The sequence below is a fragment of the Sminthopsis crassicaudata genome, chromosome 2, assembly GCF_048593235.1.
Source record: "Sminthopsis crassicaudata isolate SCR6 chromosome 2, ASM4859323v1, whole genome shotgun sequence".
NCBI classification, from domain to species: Eukaryota; Metazoa; Chordata; class Mammalia; order Dasyuromorphia; family Dasyuridae; genus Sminthopsis; species Sminthopsis crassicaudata.
Genome location: NC_133618.1, coordinates 348,480,876 through 348,500,206, shown reverse-complemented (window position 1 = coordinate 348,500,206; position 19,331 = coordinate 348,480,876). Strand labels below are relative to the sequence as shown.

At 34.6% G+C, this 19,331-nt stretch overlaps 1 protein-coding gene across 3 annotated transcripts in view; it reads left to right on the top strand.

The window, feature by feature from the left end:
• Nucleotides 1–19,331, top strand: part of SEC23A (SEC23 homolog A, COPII coat complex component) — a 134,840-nt gene that overhangs the window by 37,578 nt on the left and 77,931 nt on the right. Inside the window, exons 1-3 of one of the 3 annotated variants that reach the window (XM_074290708.1) lie at nt 6,512–6,641; nt 15,288–15,526; nt 18,522–18,579. In XM_074290708.1, the coding sequence (XP_074146809.1) occupies nt 15,306–15,526; nt 18,522–18,579 (279 nt within the window). In that variant the 5' untranslated portion in view covers nt 6,512–6,641; nt 15,288–15,305. Of the gene's footprint in view, nt 1–6,511; nt 6,642–6,696; nt 8,008–15,287; nt 15,527–18,521; nt 18,580–19,331 lie in introns of those variants that run through there. The other 2 variants (XM_074290710.1, XM_074290709.1) reach the window with 2 other exon arrangements.

The window sequence follows — 19,331 nt, the reverse complement described above, 5'->3', positions numbered from 1 at the left end:
TTATTTCATTATTTGTTAATTGGGGCAATTTATATCTTTGTAAAGATTAATCCATTTGTCAGACTGATTAGCATATAGTTGGGCAAAATAGCTCTAATTGCTGCTTTAATTTTTTCTTCATTGATGGTGAATTCACATTTTTTTGTTTTTGATACTGGTAATTTGCTTTTATTCTTTTTTTTTTTTTTTAAAAACAAATTAACTACAAGTTTATTTTATTGTATTGCCTCTCCCACAAAACCTACTCTTAGTTTATTAATTCTTTTCTCACTTTAAGTTTTACTAATTTCTCATTTTGGTTTTCAGAATTTCTAATTTGGTATTTAATTGGGGATCCTTACTTTGTTCTTTTTCTAGCAGTTTTAGTTGCATACCCAAATCACTGATCTTTTCTTTCTCTATTTAATTCATATAAGTATTTAGAGATATAAAATTGCCCTAAGAACTGCTTTGGCCATATCCCATATGCTTTGTTTTGAAGTCTCATTATTGTAGTTCTCTTTGATGCAATTTCTGCTTATTTCTATGATTTGCTGTTTGATCCACTCATTCTTTAGTTTATTTAGTTTCCAGTTAATTTTCAGGATATCTTTTCATGGCCTCTTATTGCACATAATTTTTATTATGATTTTATATTATGAACTAAAAAGGATTCATTTAACATTTCTGACTTTCTGTATTTGATTGTGAAGTTTTTATTTGCCCTAATACCTAGTCAATTTTTGTGTAGGTGCACTGTACCTTGAAGAAAAAGGTATATTCCTCTCTGTCTCTATTAAATTTTCTTCAGAGGTTTATCATATCTACTTCTTTCTTGTTTATTTTGTGGTTAGATTTATTTAGTTCTGAGAGGGGAAGGTTGAGATCCCTTACTAGTATTGTTTTATTGTTTATTTTTATTTTTTTCCCTGCAACTCACTTAACTTCTCTTCTAAGAGTTTGGATGCTATTGCACTTGGTGCAGGTATGGTTTTAGTGTTGATATTACTTCATTTTCTATGGTACCTTTTAGCAAGATATAGTTTCCTTATCTCAGTTAATCTTTAATCTACTTTGCATTTGCTTTGTCTTAGATCAGAATTGCTAACCCTGCTTTTTTTTTTTTAATTTCAACTGAAATATTTTACCTTTACTCTGTGTATCTCTGCTTCAAATTTGTTTCTTATAAACAACATATTCTAGCATACTGGCTCTGGTCTTTTCATTAGGAAAGTTTAAAAGTTTCCCATTTTAAAAAAAATATTTATTTTCCCCCCTGAAAAACTATGTTCAGGTTTTCTGACTAGTTGATTATTGGTTGTAATCCAATCTCCTTTGCCTTTTGGAATATCATATTCCAATCTGATTTGAAATCTGTGTAATTTTTTTTTTCCTGGCCACTTTTTCTTCTTGACCTGATAATTCTGAAATTGGACTACCATATTCCTTGGGATTTTCATTTTGGGATCTCTTTCAGAAGTATTATTGTGAATTCTTTCAATGACTATTTTACCTTCTGGGTTACATCATATAAGGGCAGTTTTCCTTGATAATTTCTTGAAAGATGCTATCTGGATTCTTCTTTTTTTTCTTTTTAAAATTATGACTTTCAGGTAATTCCATTATTCTTAAATTATCTTTTCTAGATTTATTTTCTATTAAGGATCCTGCCTGGGTGAAGGGGCAGGTCAATTCTCCGAGAGCCTTCACAGCTTTTCTTGGTTCCCATAGCTAATGCCTTCTCCTCCAATTTTGCTTTCTTTAATGGTAAAAATTTACTTATTATGAAATACATATTTCATTTGGTTAAATGAAAAAACATATGCATAGTGCTTTGAAAACTTCAAAATGCTATATGTATTTGTCTATATAGGTGTAAATAATCATATATGTGAATACACACATATGTACACATTTGAATTTTAGCTGATATTTAGCTTATATTATCCACTTCCCTCCATTACAATGTCCTCCTTGAGGACAGGAATTATTTTTGTCTTTCTTTGTATTTCCAGCACTTAGCTCTGTGCCTAATAAATAGGAAGTGCTTAATAAATGCTTGTCAACTGATTGACTGACTTAGGAAGAAAGTGAAAGAAAATTTACTGTGGAGATTGCGTAATTATGGGCAATGCATAATCTTTACAATCCAATAAGGCAGGGAGACATAGTAAAAGCAACTTTTGAAAAAAATGCTGTTTTGTCAAGATGTCCTCCAGAAAACCTAGACCTGCTTTGTACTTTATAGTTTGTTTTGTGGCTGCTGTCTTTTCTTTACTTGGGCCAGGCACTTCAAGGATATGATTAGAGGCCATGGTCCTTTCTTCTCTTTCTCTAGGGAATTAACCAACACAGTTTTGGAAGTTTGCTCTGAGATTAAACTGTACAGATGGTCAGATGAGCTAACCATCTCTAGACGGTCATTCTTCACATCTAGATCATTCTTTACATCTCATCCAACTGTCTCCTAGAAAGAAACATGGGTCTACATATGCATCTTACTATCAGCTCTGTCATTGCATTTATACTTTCTACCCCCTCCTCTAAATTCTTCCATTTCCCCCCTTTTTTCTAAGTCTTTGGGTATGATAATCAAATTAATTCTATGATTGCTTCTAGAAAGAATGTGACAAAAGGGTTGCTCTGTGACTCCCAGATAGTGGGGGAACTCTGGGTGAGGTATAAGACCCTTCAGCCTAGAGGGAACCTGCTAACAATGTGTGGTTTAGGCTCCCCATCTACTAAGGGCTCTTGGCTTTCCTGAGAAGTCAGGGGGCAGTGACAACCTGTGTTGCTATTGAAGCAGAGTGATATCAGGTGGCAATCTACATACAATAACAAGTTGTTTATGTGGTCTCACAAGCAGTATATACTTAGCACATGCCCAGTGTTATTTTGGTTACATAAAGTATTAAGGTATATAAGGGTAAAAGACCTTGGAATAAAAAGACTCCTTATTCCCCCATCCTTGGGAGTCTCGCCTCATCACTTCTCCACAATGTTTTAACCACCCTAACTTGGGGGCTCTAGAAAGCAGAACACAACTTCCTAAACCAGATTTTTTTCCCATGGCTATGACTGTCCTCCATGTAATGGATTTCTTCATTGGAATGTAAATTCCCTGAAGGCAGGGACTGATGGGATTCACTGGAAAAGATCTTAATGTTGAGAAAGATTGAAGGCAAAAGGAAAAGGGGAACATGATAAGATGAGAGAGAGAGTACTAGGGAAACACAAACTTGGACAGACTTTAAGGGATAATGGAGAATAGAAGGTCCTGCCATGACTGAACAACTGAATAACAATCTTAGTATTGTATCTGTATCACCAATGACCAACACTGTTCCTGGAACATTTAAGAAATGTTTTTTTCATTCATTTATTCTTTCCTTGATGCCTAAAAATGTGATTAGGCCTGTCCCATCCTAAAAAAAAAAAATTCTCATTTGATATTTCCCCATTACTTTCACAGCCAACTATTTTAAAAAGTTGTTTATTTGTGTTGCCTCACTTCCTCTCTTTTTTCTTACTTCTCACCCCTTGGTAATCTGCCTTCTAACCTCATCATTTAATGGATTTTGGTCTGATGCTCTAATGTTACTAATGCTCTCTCTCTCTCTCTTTTTCTTTTTTAAATTTATTTTAAATTAATTTTTATAATTATAACTTTTTTTGACAGTACATATGCATAGGTAATTTAATTTTTTTTTTTTAAGAACATTATCCCTTGTACTCCCTTCTGTTCTGAATTTTTCCCCTCCTTCCCTAGATGGCAGGCATTCCCATACATATTAAATATGTTATAGTATATCCTAGGTACAATATATATGTGCAGAACCGAATTTTGTTGTTGTTGTTGCAAAGGAAGAATTGTATTTGGAAGGTAAAAATAATCTGGGAAGAAAAACAAAAAAAAAAAAAGCTCATAGTTTACACTCATTTCCCAGTGTTCCTTTTCTGGATGTAGCTGATTCTGTCCATCATTGATCAATTGGAATTGGATTAGCTCTTCTCTATGTTGAAGATATCCATTTCCATCAGAATACATCCTCATACAGTATCATTGTTGAAGTGTATAATGATCTCCTAGTTCTGCTCCTTTCACTCAGCATCAGTTGATGTCTTTCCAAGCCTCTCTGTATTCCTCATGTTGGTCATTTCTTACAGAACAATAATATTCCATAACATTCATATACCATAATTTACCTAACCATTCTCCAATTGATGGACATCCATTCATTTTCCAGTTTTTAGCCACTACAAAAAAAGCTGCCACAAACATTTTGGCACATACAGGTCCCTTTCCCTTTTTTAGGATTTCCTTGGGATGTAAGCCCAGTAGTAGCACTGCTGGATCAAAGGGTTACTAATGCTCTCTTAATTAACAAATCCATTGGATTTTTTTCAGTCCTTATTCTTAACATTGTTGAGTATGTTTTCCTGCTGCATTCTTTTGATTTTACTGACATTGCTATTGTTTGATTCTACTCCTACCTGTTTGATCTTTCATTCCCAGCCTTTTTTGCTGGCTCATATATTTCAAGTTTTGTAACTGTGGATGGTATCCCAAGGCTCCGCCTTTTCATTTCCTAAATTTTCTCTCTCTTGATGACCCAATTAGTTGCTTTATATTTAACCATCCTCTAATTATGATTCCCACATTTATATCTATTCTCTCTTCTAGTTATATTCTCCCATTACCAGCTGCCTGCCTATTTGGCATTTTAAAATATATATGCTGTAGATCTTTCAAACTTAACATTTCCAGAGCAGAACTTATCTTTTCCCCAAAACCATCCTCTTCCAATTTCCTTACTTCTGTCAAGGATACCAACATTCTTCCAATCATCTCTGACTTCTCATTCTCCATTTTCTTAGATATTTAAACAGCTGCTAAATCTTCAAAGTTGGCAAAATTTCTCACTTCCAGACTTTTTTTTTTTTTTAATCACAAATCTATCACATTATTCCAAGTCTTCATCACTTCTTTTCTGAATTATTGCAAAAGCCTTCAGAATAAAATGAGAGATAAAAGCATTTAGCTCAGTGCCTGGCATGCAGTAGGTACTATATACATTTTCTTCTCCTCTGTAGTCTTTCCTCACTCTCACTCAACTGTCAAAATGAACTTCCTAAAGTATAGATTTGACTGTCATTATACTGCTGAATAAACTCCAGTGATTTGTAATTTATACACATTGTATATTATACAAATTTTATATAGATTTGTAAAGTTGTAAAATACAGACTGTATCAAGTGTAAGCTTCTTTGTTTGAGATTTAAGGTCCTAGTTTCAACTATTGTATCATTCTCCTTCCTGCACATTATCAGTTAACTATACTGGTTGTCTTGCTCTTTCTCACACAGAATACTCCATTTCCTGTATAATATTGTGTAACCCTTTCATATGTAAATAGTTTGACAGAAATTCACTTGTGAAGAAACAATTTCTCCAGTATAAATTCCTGTTAATATCCTGTTCTGGACCTAGGATAGAGAACTGCCCTTCAAGTGAATGTTCTGTAAAAGAGGACATGTTTAAAGGCAGAGTGATGACTTGAGATATGATAGCTTTGGGGCATATGGTCCATGAGCTCATTTGTACTTGACTTTTTTAAAGTTTTAAAGTTTTATAGCTGATGAGATTACAAATCAGGTGACTGGGGACTATAGGAGGATTTTTGGCCTCATGCCTTACTTAAAATGGATTTCTTGAATTTTAAAAACTCATTAACTATCAGGAAACTCTAAACTAAATTCTGTCGAATTCTCATTGTCATATTTTAACTCAAACTGTTTGTTTACACATAGACTTTTATCAGTTTTCCTTAATGTCCTTTCTCTGCCTCCTTCGGAGCCCAAAGTGTTCCGGGGTAATAATTCCTTTCACCAGTCTTCATGTCTTTACACAGTCTGGCCCCCATGTCTGGAACAATATAGGAAGCTTTAAGGTTTATACGTATTAACTCATTTGATCCTCATAATAACCCTGTGAGATAAGTGCCATTATTTCCATTTTACAGTTGAGAAAATAAGATTTAGATAGGTCAAATGACTTGCCCAGGATCACACCACTAATAAACCATCTAAGGATGTGGTGGAAGAATTTGAAATCGAGTCTTCTTGATTCCAGCACTATCCACTAATACTACCTAACTCACTTCACTTCTACTTCACAGAATCTCTCTTCCGGTTCCCGAAATTGTTAGTGCCTTTTCTCCTTAACTCTCTTTTACTTAATTCTCTTGTAATTATTTTGTATATCCGTATATGTTTATATATCGTATATACTTTAAAAAATTTTGTACATATTTATTGTCTTTCCCAACAGAACGAGATTGTCTCATGTTTGTCTTTGTACCCTAGCACCCAGCTTGGAACATATTCGCCATAAAAAATGCTGCTCGGTTGAATAGATTAGGAGCTCGGATTTGGACTATTTTGGATCAGCAAACAGTGGGTTGGGCTCTCCCGGGATGTTCCCTTCACTGCCGCGCCCCTTCTCTCTACGTGGCAGAGGCTACACCAGCCATATTGCTTGAGTCCAGAGACTCTGCCCTGACGAGGGGGGCGGGGCGGCCGCGCCGTCTTGGGAGTGGGGCAGTTGGATTAAGGTTGCGGAGGAGGCTGCAGCGGATGCGTAGTAGACCCAGCAGGCAAGGTAGGAACCTATATTCCTGGGGCCCCGCTCCCTCTTACCTGGGGGTGGGGGGTAGGGGGTGGGGGAGGGGTCGTGTGTCTAGACGCCGAGGCTGTGCTGGTGGGCGTCGGTTGCGCCTCTGAACCAGGGTCTGTGGAGGAGCGCTGCGGACCTTCCGGCATCCGAAGAGGGCCTGGCGGCCGCTGGAAACTTCTCTGCTCCAGCTAGCCCACCGGTGCTCTCGAGGAAGCTTCGCCGGGGCCTTGGGACCAGTTTTCTTGAAGGCGGCCTGGGGTGGGCGGCCGGGTCGAGAGGCCCCAGCCTCAGCCTGGGCCGAGCCCGGCGCCCAACTCCCTGCCCCGCCTTTCCTGGGTCTCTAGACTTTGTATCCTGGCGATGTGTCATCTGGAGCCCGGAGTGCCCGAGGGGGCTGAAGGGCGTAGGAAGGGAGCAGGGAAGGAGGGAGATCCATCCATGTTTGGACGATGGAGGGTGTATTGGTTTCCAAATGGTCGTGAATTTATCTTGTTTTGTGGAAGGTGGGAAATGTCTCCCAGCATAGGTGTGAAAGATGCTGTTTTTTGGAAAATCGATCACTATCTAATTTGTTAATGAAGAACAAATTTGATCTCTTGATCTTTTTCACAGGATGGGAACCTCCTCCCTCCCCGAATTTATTTGAACTTATTCAACGAGAAGATACTGATTTAAATATCATACTTTTAGTCTGAGTCTTTGTTTTTCAACAGAGGGATTCAATTTCGTGACGTAACCACTTCGTATTTAGTTGTTGCTGTATTGTCTCAATTAGGTTGTGAATTCCATCTCGTTAAGACTTACCTTTTTCTTCTTTTTGTATCCTCAGCATTTCCTAAGCTTAATAAATAATTTGTTTGGCCCTGTACAAAACTCTAGGGATACAAACAAGAGCAAAAATAGTTGTTCTAAAGGAGCTTATACTTCAATTAAGGGAGAAACTTAACTTAACTATGCAAGATTTGGAACCGGGAATGGCCTGTGGAATGTAGTATTTGAGTTTAGATTTAAGGGAACGAGAAGCTAAGGAGGAGAACCCAGAGGACAGTAACAAAAAAGGCAGAATAAGGAGATAGGAATATTTTGTGGGAAAGGAACAACAAAAAGGCTAGAGGGCCACTGTCCTGTGTCAGGGGAATTGACTGAAAAGGTAGGAAGGGACCTACCTTGGAAGCACTTTAAAAGCTAAACAAATACTGTATTTGATCTTGGAGGAGACAGACACTGGAGTTTATTGAGCAGAGTGGGTGATGTAGTCAAATTTGCGCTTTTGGAAGTTCCAGCTGAGTAGAGAGGCTGGAATGATCAGAGACTTGAAGCTGAAAGACCAACAATTAGAAGATTAATGCAGGTAAGAAGTGTTGAAGGGTTGAAGACTTTCCGGGTGGGGGCTGCATGAGGGGAGAGGAAATGTTTAGGAAAAATGTTGCAGTGGATTTCTGAGAGAGAAGTTAAGTTGAGTCTATTTGCTTGGGAAGTTACGGTGGGTAGTATTAGGAAAGTTTGAGAGAGATGAAGGTTAGTGGGAAAGAGTAGTCTTGTTTTGGTCTTGTTTAGTATGAGGTGGAATGGGACATCCAGTTTGAGATGTTCAAGATTGGGTGAGGGATTGGATCTCCCTCCAGAGAGATTAGAGCTGGACAGAAAGAACTGAGAATCATTTGCATTGAGAAAATATTGGACCTATGGGAAACAAGATAGAACAAAGTAGGTATTTTGAAATTTTGTGTGTATCATGGACCCTTGACATTCTGCTGAAACACATGGGCCCCTTTCTCAGAATAATGTTTTTGAATGCTCAAAATAAAATACATAAGATTTACAATCTTACATTTTACAATCTTTACAATTTACAAGAGGTACAATTATCAAAACATTAATAAAAATAAAATCACTTACTATTAGAGTTTAGAATCTCTGGTATGTAGAGAGAAGAGAGGTGAAAGTTGTTTGAGAGATCATGCGGTTCAACCATTTCATTTCACAGATAAGGAAACAGGACCTAGAAGTTTCAGTGACTTGCCCAAGGTGACCTATAGTGAAGCAAACCAGGATTCTAACCCAGAGTTTATTGGATTTGGCAACAAACATTTATTAAGTGCCTGCTCCAAGGATACAAAGACAAAAACAAAACAATTCTGTCTTGGAGGACCTTACCTATAACAGGTATTCATAATTCAGGTTGTCTTAAGGATAGAGAGAGAAATCGTGGTGAAGAAGGATAAAGGCTCTAACTGGCAAGGTGGCATTTGAATTGAGCTTTGAAGAAAGATTCAGGAAGATCTCCATTCAAATCCAGCTTCAGATATTTACTAGCTGATCACTAGAGTGATCCTGAACAAATCATCCTGGTTTGCCTCAGTTTTTTTCATCTCTAAAATGGACATAATAATATCACCTATCTTCCAGCCATATTATGAGCATCAAATGAGATAATAATTGTAAAGTGCTTATTAGCACAATGCCTAGCACATAGTAAGTACTAAATAAATGTTAGCTATGATTCTGGTGATGATCAGAAATGAAGAGTATTAAGTTGTGCATTGCACAGACATGGGAGATAGAAATGAAATGACAACTTTGCCATGATGATAATATATGAAAGAATAATTTAAGATAAGGCTGGAAAAATACAGTAAGTAGATACTGGGATAGGCAATTTTGATAGAAATTCAAATGTGAGAGCAAGGGTCCTGTCCTATGCCAGGCTGGTTACTCTAAGCTGACTTTTATGTCCAATCTCAACCAGATGAAAACAGATTGAGCTGGTTTCCCTAGTTTTCCCCATTTTTAGTTTGTCCTGTCAATTGATAGATTTCATGCTATGTAGATGTTTTTGTTGCCTTGATTATTGTTGTGCACTAAATTCTATAGTTTTCAAAAATAGTTCTTACTCAAAGGAAATGTGCAAAAGTTGTGGTTTTTCAAAGATATTTCAGTGGACGTTGGTGTGGGTAAATCAGTCATTTCAAGGATCAATTTAATACATAGTGCAATAGAATGTGCTTTACAGTATAAAGGCAAGTATGGTTGAAAATAAAAAAAACAAAAAAAACAAAAAAGCAAAACTAAGAACTACTGTGAGGCAGCTTAAGTAATTCTCAGAAAGAAAAGCTGAATCTCTTAAAGGGATACAGGCTTCTTTAAATTAGAAAAACAAGATTAGTAAAATAAAACAGGTGTGAACTGCTGCTATGAATAAAGAATGCTTATCATAGATAAGACAGTTCAAATACTGGAGTACCAAAGATTGGGAAGAATTAATTTTTTCTGAAGAAACTCACTTTTTCATTCAAGGCTGTATCAAAATTGTTTTTTTAGGAGTCCAGATGATTCTATAAGATCTGCCCATCTTCATAAATACTGTAATTCTTCAAGATATTTTAAAGAATTTTTACTTTCCAAGGGCCAAGAAATCTTAACCTCATTGACTCTAATAAATTATGTTGGAATATGAAGAAGCAAAATTGTTCCGGGATTACAGAAATTCCCCAGTGAAAGTGGAATGCCATCAATATGGCCTTTTACTATGCCATATGTCATGAAATATTAAGAAATTTATTTAAGAGGTGGAAAGAAAATTATTTTAGTGATCTGGTTTTGCCTGATTTAAACATCATTGAAAATCAGTTGACTGTAATCAAGGCTAAACTTGGAAAAAAGATGAAGAATTTGTCACATCTTTGCTTAATATTCAGTGTATGGGGAAAAAATTAAAAATATGTCAGTCTTGTGAACTCAGTCTAAATATGTAAAAAATAGAACAAAAGAAGGTACATGTTGCATATTAAAATTTTTTTTGAAGTTGTAAAAAGTTGTAAGCATAATGTTTTTTTTGGCTGAGGCAATTGGGGTAAGTGACCAGGGTCACACGGCTAGGAAGTGTTGTTTCTGAGACCAGCTTTGAACTCAGATCCTCTTAACTTCAGAGTTGGTGCTTTACCCACTGCACCACGTAGCTGCCCCAAGCATAATGTTATAAGGCAATAAAATTAATTATTTTACTTATTCCCATTAATCCCAGTTATTTTACACACTATTGTAGATTAAAATTAGGTTAGAGTATTTTCAGTGCTAGATTGAGGTGTTTGTATTTCTACAGATAATGAGGAGTCATTGAAGCTTATTGAATGATATGACCTGTATGTTAGGAAGATCATTTTGACCAGTATATGGAAAGGATGGATTGGAGAGAGAATCAGTTCTTTTAAAATTATGTATATTAGATATATTTAGTTCAAATTCTTGCCCTTCCCTTCTTCCCTCATTTTACTGATAAGAAAACAATCCTAGAGATGGTAACTTAACATGCTTAATGTCATACAGTTAATCTATCAGCCATTGACAATTTAATAAATGCTATTGTATGCCAGGCATTGTGTTATGTGCTAGAGATATAAAAACAAAAATGAAAGTCTCTGTACTCATGGAGCTTATATTTTATAAAATTATATATGAGATAATTTCTATAGAGATGGAGATGGTGTTTGAACTTAAGTTTGAATCTAGACATTTTAAGAGGCAGAAGTGAGGAGGGAATGGAGAGGTATGAGGACAGTGAGTACAAAGATGGATGATAAAATGTCATGGGTGAGAAGTATCAAAAAGGCTAATTTAATTGGATTATTTTTGTTGTTGAGTCATTTTTTAGTTGTGTCAGACTTTCCATGATCCCATTTGGGATTTTTCTTGGTAAAGATATTGAAGTGGTTTTATTTATTTCTCTAGATTGTTTTATAGATGAGGAGTCTGAGGCAAACAGGGTTAAAAGACTTGCCCAGGGTCACACAGCCAGTAAAGTGTCTGAGGCAAATTTGAATTCTGATCTTCTTGACTCTAGGCCCTGTACTCCACTGGGGCACCTAGCTGCCCTAGTTGGATCATAGAGTATGTAAAGAGGAATAATGTATAGACTAGAAAAGTATGTTTGAGCCAGGCTATGAAAACTCCTTAAATGCTAGAGGTATTAAATGTGACTTTAGAATAGAGGTTCTTAACTTTCTGATACAGACCAATTTGACAAGTCTAGTGAAGCCTATTGACCTCATAACAATAATGTTTTAAATATATAAAATGAAGTACATAAAGTGTCAAAGAAAATCAGTTATAAAAATATCGTTATCATAACTTTTTTTTAAGTTCTTGGATTCCAGATTTGGGAGCCATTTGGAATTTATTGAGTAGAGAGGAGTGATCTAGAAAGACTATTTATTGTCATGAGAGAGATTTGAATCAGGAAGACCAATTAGAAGGAAAGTTATAATTGAATTTTGATCTTTGATCTATTTCTTAACCTTTATACTAGCAGCTTAATATACCTGGAATATACTCTCCCACTTGATCTTTAGAATCTCTTGTTTTCCTTCTCAAGCAAAACTTTCTGTATTGAATTTTTCCTTATGCTCCCAATTGTTGGTTCCTCCTCCTGCAAATTTAACTTATATTTGCTTTGCATATATTTTCTATATATTAATGCATATATTGTTTTCTCTAATGGATATAAACTCCTTTAGGGCAGGGACTTTACTAGTAAAAAACCATATCTGTATAGAAGGAACTGTTATGTTAGAATGTAGTCCAGGATTTAAGAACAATTTTATTAGTCATTTCATAAGTGTGTAAATGTTGGAATATTAAAATTTATACTATGGGAAGAATAATCCATGACATATTTGGCTTAGTTCTTTGAGGACCTGCAGTTTCATTATTGTGAGATCTCTCTATTAATAACAGACCATTGGTATTTGAGTGTTGCCATAGCCCCCAAATGATTTATCCTTTCGTCAGTCTGTTGGTGAGTCTCTCAGTACTTAGCTTGGAAGATCTTTGATAAGCAAACTTATAGTTATTAATCTTTTCAGCTTTGTAGCTCTATCATCGCTTTTTGGATATTAAATTTGAGAGATCAGTGCCATCTCCATATCATGATATGTTCATAGAACTTTAGTGAAAAATGATATGATTATAGGACCTTTGTAGCCAAAAGGGATCTTAGCAGTAATCTATGGAGTCCACATTTATACTGCTAGTAAAGTCTCAGAAGTGGAATTTGAACCCAGGGAATTTGAACCCTCTTGACCGCAAATCCAGCTAGCACTTCCTGCACTGTATGATGTTACTTCCACATTATTTGGTAATAAACTATTAAAATATATATTAAAATACTGTATTTGAGTTTTTAAATAAGCAAAAATTTATTTACTACAGTTTTCACCTTTCCAATGGAAAAAAAAGAAGAAAAGGAAAATATTTGTGACAAAACTTTTGTACATTCAAGCAAAACAGTCCCTCAAATTGACCATTTTCCAAAGTAAATGTAACATTCTGTACCTTGAATCTGTTACTCTGTTAAAAGTTGAATAGCATGATTTATCACAAGTTCTCTGGAACCAGGGATAATCATCAGGGTTCTTATATGCTGCTACTTTTTAAGTTGTTCTCTTCTTGCTCATTTTGCTCTGTATCAGTTCATATAAATCTTCCTAGGTTTCTCTGTTAATGACTGCTGTTATTTCTTCCAGCATTACATTGCATTCATATACTATAATTTGTTTAGCCCAATTGATAGGCTTGATTAGGTTTCCCAGTTTTTGGTACTGCAAAAAGAACTTATATTTATATGCAGATGAGCCCCTTTCTTATTATTTGATATCATTTGGTTCTGAACAAAGGGTATGCACAATTTAGTGACTTTTTTTTTGACATAGTTCCAAATTTCTTTCTAGAGTGGCTGGACCAATTCATACTTCCATAATTCATCAATAATGCATTGATACAGTGGTGTCAAACTCAAAATAGAAATAGCATGATAAATAAAATAGGGCCAAATGTTGACATGGAAAACTACAAATTAAATTATCTATAATTTATTTTATTATTATTATTATTATTTTTTGTTAAACATTTCCCAGTTGCATTTAATCTGATTTGGACAGTGAATTTGACACCTGCATCAATATATCTGTTTTCCTCTTCTAGAATTTGTTGCTTTCTTTTTTTGACAACTTTACCAATCTCATGGGTTTTAGGTAAACTCTTAGAACAGATTTAATTTTCATTTCTCTGATTATTACAATTTGAATAATTTTTTTCTTCATGTGGCTATAGGTTGACTTACTTCCTTTGGAAACTGACTATATCCTTTAACCACAGTAGTTTTTTTAAGAAAATGTTTTACCTTTAGAAGAAGATGCTTTCTTTACCCACGTATTCCACTGATTTAAAATTACAAGTTTATTTTAATAATGATTTTGTTTTTTATATTTAAATGCTTTTAAAATTTAAAAATTCTGAATTTTTTCCCCCTTACATTCTTTTTTTTTATTATTATAACTTTTTATTGACAGAACATATGCTTGGGTAATTTTTTATAACATTATTGCTTGCACTCACTTCTGTTCCGACTTTTCCCTTTTCTCCCTCTACTCCCTCCCCTAGATGGCAAGCAGTCTTATACATGTTAATTATTTTATAGTATATCCTAGATACAGTATATGAGTACAGAATCAAGTAGTTCTTTTGTTGCACAGGGAGAATTGGATTTAGAAGGTAAAAATAAACTGGGAAGAAAAACAAAAGTGCAAATAGTTTACACTCATTTCCAGTGTTCCTTTTCTGGGTGTGTCTGATTCTGTCATCTTGATCATTTAGAAATGAATTAGATCTTCTCTTTGTCAAAGATATTCACTTCCATCAGGATACATCCTCATACAGTATCATTGTTGAAATGTATAATGATCTCCTAGTTCTGCTCATTTCAGTCAGCATCAGTTCATGTAAGTCTCTCCAAGCCTCTCTGTATTCATCCTGCTGGTCATTTCTTACATAACAATAATATTCCATAACATTCATATACCACAATTTACCCAACCATTCTCCAATTGATGGGCATCCATTCATTTTCCAGTTTCTAGCTACTACAAAAAGGACTGCCACAAACATTTTGGCACATACAGGTTCCTTTCCCTTCTTTAAGATCTTTTTGGGATATAAGCCCAGTAGTAGTACTGCTGGATCAAAGGGTATGCACAGTTTAATAATTTTTTGGGCATAATTCCAAATTACTCTCCAGCATGGTTGGATTCCTTCACAACTTCACCAACAATGCATCAGTGTCCCAGTTTTCCCACAGCCCCTCCAACATTCATAATTATTTTTTCCTGTCATCTTAGCCAATCTGACAGGTGTGTAGTGGTATCTCAGAGTTGTCTTAATTTGCATTTCTCTTATCAATAGTGATTTGGAATACTCTTTCATATGAGTGGAAATAGTTTCAATTTTATCATCTGAAAATTGTCTGTTCATATCCTTTGACCAAAAAATTCTGAATTTAACGAATGCTAAGATATAAGCATTTCCATATACAAAGCATTATAGAAAAACATTGAACATAAAATTGTCAATATCTAACTTATACTGCTTACTTTAAAAAAAACATATAATTCAATAGGGAATTTGGAGGCAATAATTCTTAGTTTTATAAGCTAGGAATTGTTTTTTCCTTCCCTTCATTCATTTATATTACATGATTATTTTTAATTGATAATTTTTTTTGAAAACCATACATGCTGAATAATCTGCTTTTAAAATAGTGCCTGAATTTTACATTAATATATTTCCATTTTGTTACAGAAATAAATAACATTTACAATGACGACCTTCCTGGAATTCATCCAGCAAAATGAAGATCGAGATGGAGTTCGATTTAGTTGGAATGTTTGGCCTTCAAGTCGTCTTGAAGCTACTAGAATGGTTGTTCCTGTGGCATCCCTATTTACACCACTGAAAGAGAGACCTGATTTACCTCCTATTCAGTATGAACCTGTCCTCTGCAGCAGATCCACATGTCGAGCAGTTTTAAATCCTTTATGGTAGGTTCTTTTTTTCCTTAAGGAAAAAGCAGTTAATCAATTTTTTCTTATAGTATGAAATTAATCTTGAATTAAATTAGTCACAAAAATCTGTTATGTTTTAAAGTTGTCAAAAGCATGATTTGAAGAGTAGTTAGTAGTATTGTAATACGATGGGCCCTCATATGAGATATTGCAATAAATATAGTATTTGTTTATCAATTTAATAATTAAGTTTTTCAGTTCAGCCATAAAACACAAAATACTGCATTTGTTATGTTGCTGTGGGATCTTGAAGATTCACATAGAAGCTCAAGTTCTTTAGATTTAAATCTAAAATTTCTGATCCCTTTCTATAGTAAAAATGGTTTTTGTCACTAAAAATAGTTAAAAACCAGTATTCTGGATAATGTTTTTAACAACTTTCAAAGAATTAAATGATAACTTGCCTATTTTGTTTAACCATACCATATATCAATCAGTTTAATCTAACCACATCATATAGGATATGTAAACATTTAAAAAAAATGAGTAATTTTAAAAAATACACTCATAAAAAACTTATACTCCTAAGTGAGTATTGTGTTTTTCAAAGTTGTTATTTGGGAAAGCTTTGCATGCATTTTTTCCCACAAACTCCACATTATGCAAACATTTAAAATTTTGCATTCAGTCTTCAACCCAGTATTTAGAATCACTTCATTGGTTCTGACTGATCTTTGTCTTTTTGAAGGCAGATTTCAAAGTTAACTTGAATTCTGCAGGATACATATGTAGTGAATAAGATGGTTAAACAAGCTGGTAATAATAAGTCTGTCTTCACTGTTCGAAGGGATCCTTTTTTTGGAGTGTTCAGCCACTCCTTGTGGTAAAATCAGAAGCTTTTCCTTGGATCTTGAGATTAAATATTTAGAAAACAATATTGATTTGGATGAATTTTTTTATTTATATTAGAAAAAATGTCATTACTTAATAATCATTCTTCACATTCAGACCTTGATTATAATGTTATTATATAATTCACTTTTGAATTGTAATTAGGTTTTTAAACCCTCCAGGGGGTCCAGACTTAATTACTGTGATTGCTTTTCACCAGACTATTTTCTTAGAGTAATGTAATTATTATTAATTACTAGATATTATAATATTCAGCTACCTTTTTCTTAACTTTTTCTCTAGTCAGGGACTCTCTTTTCCCCTCCTTCCTTTTTTACTTCTTTACTTTGCTTTTAAGCATTTACTATTTGCAATATATGAGACTCTTTGGAGATAAGTCTTATAAATAAATAAGATTAACTTGTGAGCTAAGGGAGAGCAAGGATTGTTTTTTTGCCTATTTTTGATCCTCAGTGCTTACCACAATGCCAGGCATACAATAAGCACTTAAACATATTTTTTGATTGATAATTTTTTGTTACTTTTTATTTTTATTTCAGAGTCATTTATCCATAACTCTTTATTAACCCCTTTTTGAGTTGGACATGTAAAGACTTTTTAAATGTAAAAGCTCAACCTCATACTACCTTTCCAGGCTTATTTGTTACTGCCCTTGCACACTGTGATCTATGCAGCTGATCTATTCACTGTTCCTTGTCCGTGGTACTCCATTTTCCATGTTAGTAGTACCTTTGTATTAGCTGCCCCTCTTCTTCCCCCCCATCCTCATGCCTGAAGTGCCATCCCTTTTCACCTTGATAACTTATAATTCCTAATTTCCTTCAAGGTACAGTTCAAGATCAAGCTTCTATATGCCGCTTTTCCTGATTCCTCTGCCTGCTGCTAGTGCCTTACCTCCAAAATCAGCTTCTGTCTGCTTTGTATATACTTATATGTGCATGTGTACTTATATGTCTCTTTATACTAGAGTTTAAGTTCCTTAAGGGTAGGGTCTGTTTTGCATTTGTCTTTGTATCCACAGTGCCTGGCACCAAGTAACTATTTAATTGTTTAATTCTTGTGAACAAGAAGAACTTTCAAACTAATCAAGCTGACTTAGCAGACTTGTTTAATAGTATATATTGCATTCCATAGCCATATAACTCGTATCCTTACTGAGAGAAGGAATGTATCATCTTGTCAACAGAAATTTGAAAAAGCTTAAAAACTTGATTTTGTAAAACTGCTTTAGTTGTTAGGGAAATATTGCTTAATCATGTCTGACTTTTTGACCCTGTGTACCAGTACTGGTCATGGGGTTTTCTTGACAAAGATACTGGAGTGTTTTGTCATTTCCTTCTCCAGTGGATTAAGGCAAACATGTTAAGTGACTTGCTGAAGGGTCATACATTAAGTATCTGAGACCAGATTTGAACTTGGTTCTTCTTGACTCCAGGATCAGTGCTCTATTTTCTGAGCTCAGAGCTCCTGGGCTTGATTAGTTGTAGCTAATTTATTTTCTATATAATGTAACTTCAGTTTTCTGAATCTAATTTGTGAAATGAAGAGGTGGACTAGATACATTATGTGAGGGCCCTTCTAGCTCTCAATCTATGATTTGTTTACCCTTTTAATTTAATTTGGCATTTGAAGTAGGACAGAAAAGTTGCTACATTACTTTTTCCATTTAAATGAACTGTTTATAATATTAGAGAAATTGTTGATTTTATGTGTTATCTTACTTAGATATGGTTCCTTTAGATTCAGCTCAATATGTAATAGCCAATATTAAATTTGAGGAAATATGATAATTAAAAATGTCTTTATGTCTTATTTTTTATACAAGTTGTTCACATGAGTTGAGCTACTATATAGAATGAGATTTTGGTGTCTAGTGGAATATGAAATTAAACACTTGTTTTCTCTTTTAAAAAATCACCTTGTTAGCAGATTATATTTTTATTTTTGAATATAGAAATATTTTTATTCTGATGATCTGAAAAATGCTTTTGAAAATTATAAAAATAATTTTGCTAATGTAAAACATTCACATAAGTGAAGTACTACTAAATAAATAATTTTATACCTACTAAATAAATAATTTTATACCATTTCTTATCTTTTTTAAAAAAAAAAAAAGTCAAGTGGATTACCGAGCAAAACTGTGGGCTTGCAATTTTTGTTATCAAAGGAATCAGGTAAGAAAATCCATATTTTGCAAGTTGAATTCATTACTATTTAGTATTTAACAGTACTTTATAACAGAATTAGTACATGAATATTTATGTTTAAAAGTAACTAAATGAACAAAAATATCTTTATTAGCTTAATTAAAATATATTTAGGAATCTCTCCATAATTAAGCTATTGTACTAAGCTTTGGAGTTGCAAATATAAAAACAGAAAGTTAGGGGTGGTGAAGGCCCTAAGATGAGGAAATTTAAGAATGTCCAAGGGAAGCTAAGGTTGGGAGACTCTGCTAAGTGGGAGGGAACCTCAGATTACTAGGTTTGAGGCAGAGAGAGTTGCTAGGAAGATCCTAGGATTATAAAATGAGGAAAGGGTTGAGGAAGAAACCTTGCCTGGGAAATTGAGAGCTTTGAAAGAAATGGTACCAGAGAGGTAGCAGGTCTGGATAAGGAGAGCAGAACTATGGGGGTGGGGCAAGAGTGAAGTTGTACTGGGAAAAGGGAATGCCTCAGGGTCTCTGTGGTATAGCTGACTCATGGAGCAAAGAAAAAGAAATCTGTGTTCCCTACAGGGAACTTGGAATATGAGGGTGCTGGACTGAGAGGCAGGATTCTTAGGTCTTGGATCTCTATAGTGAACCAGAGTCTAAGACAGCCAGAGTTTTTCCTCTTTTTGGTGCTTTTGTGAAGTATCTATTATGGGCAGGAGCAGAGTTCCTCAGCCCTAGAGAGTAATTGTTTGAAGGCCAGCTCATAAGAGG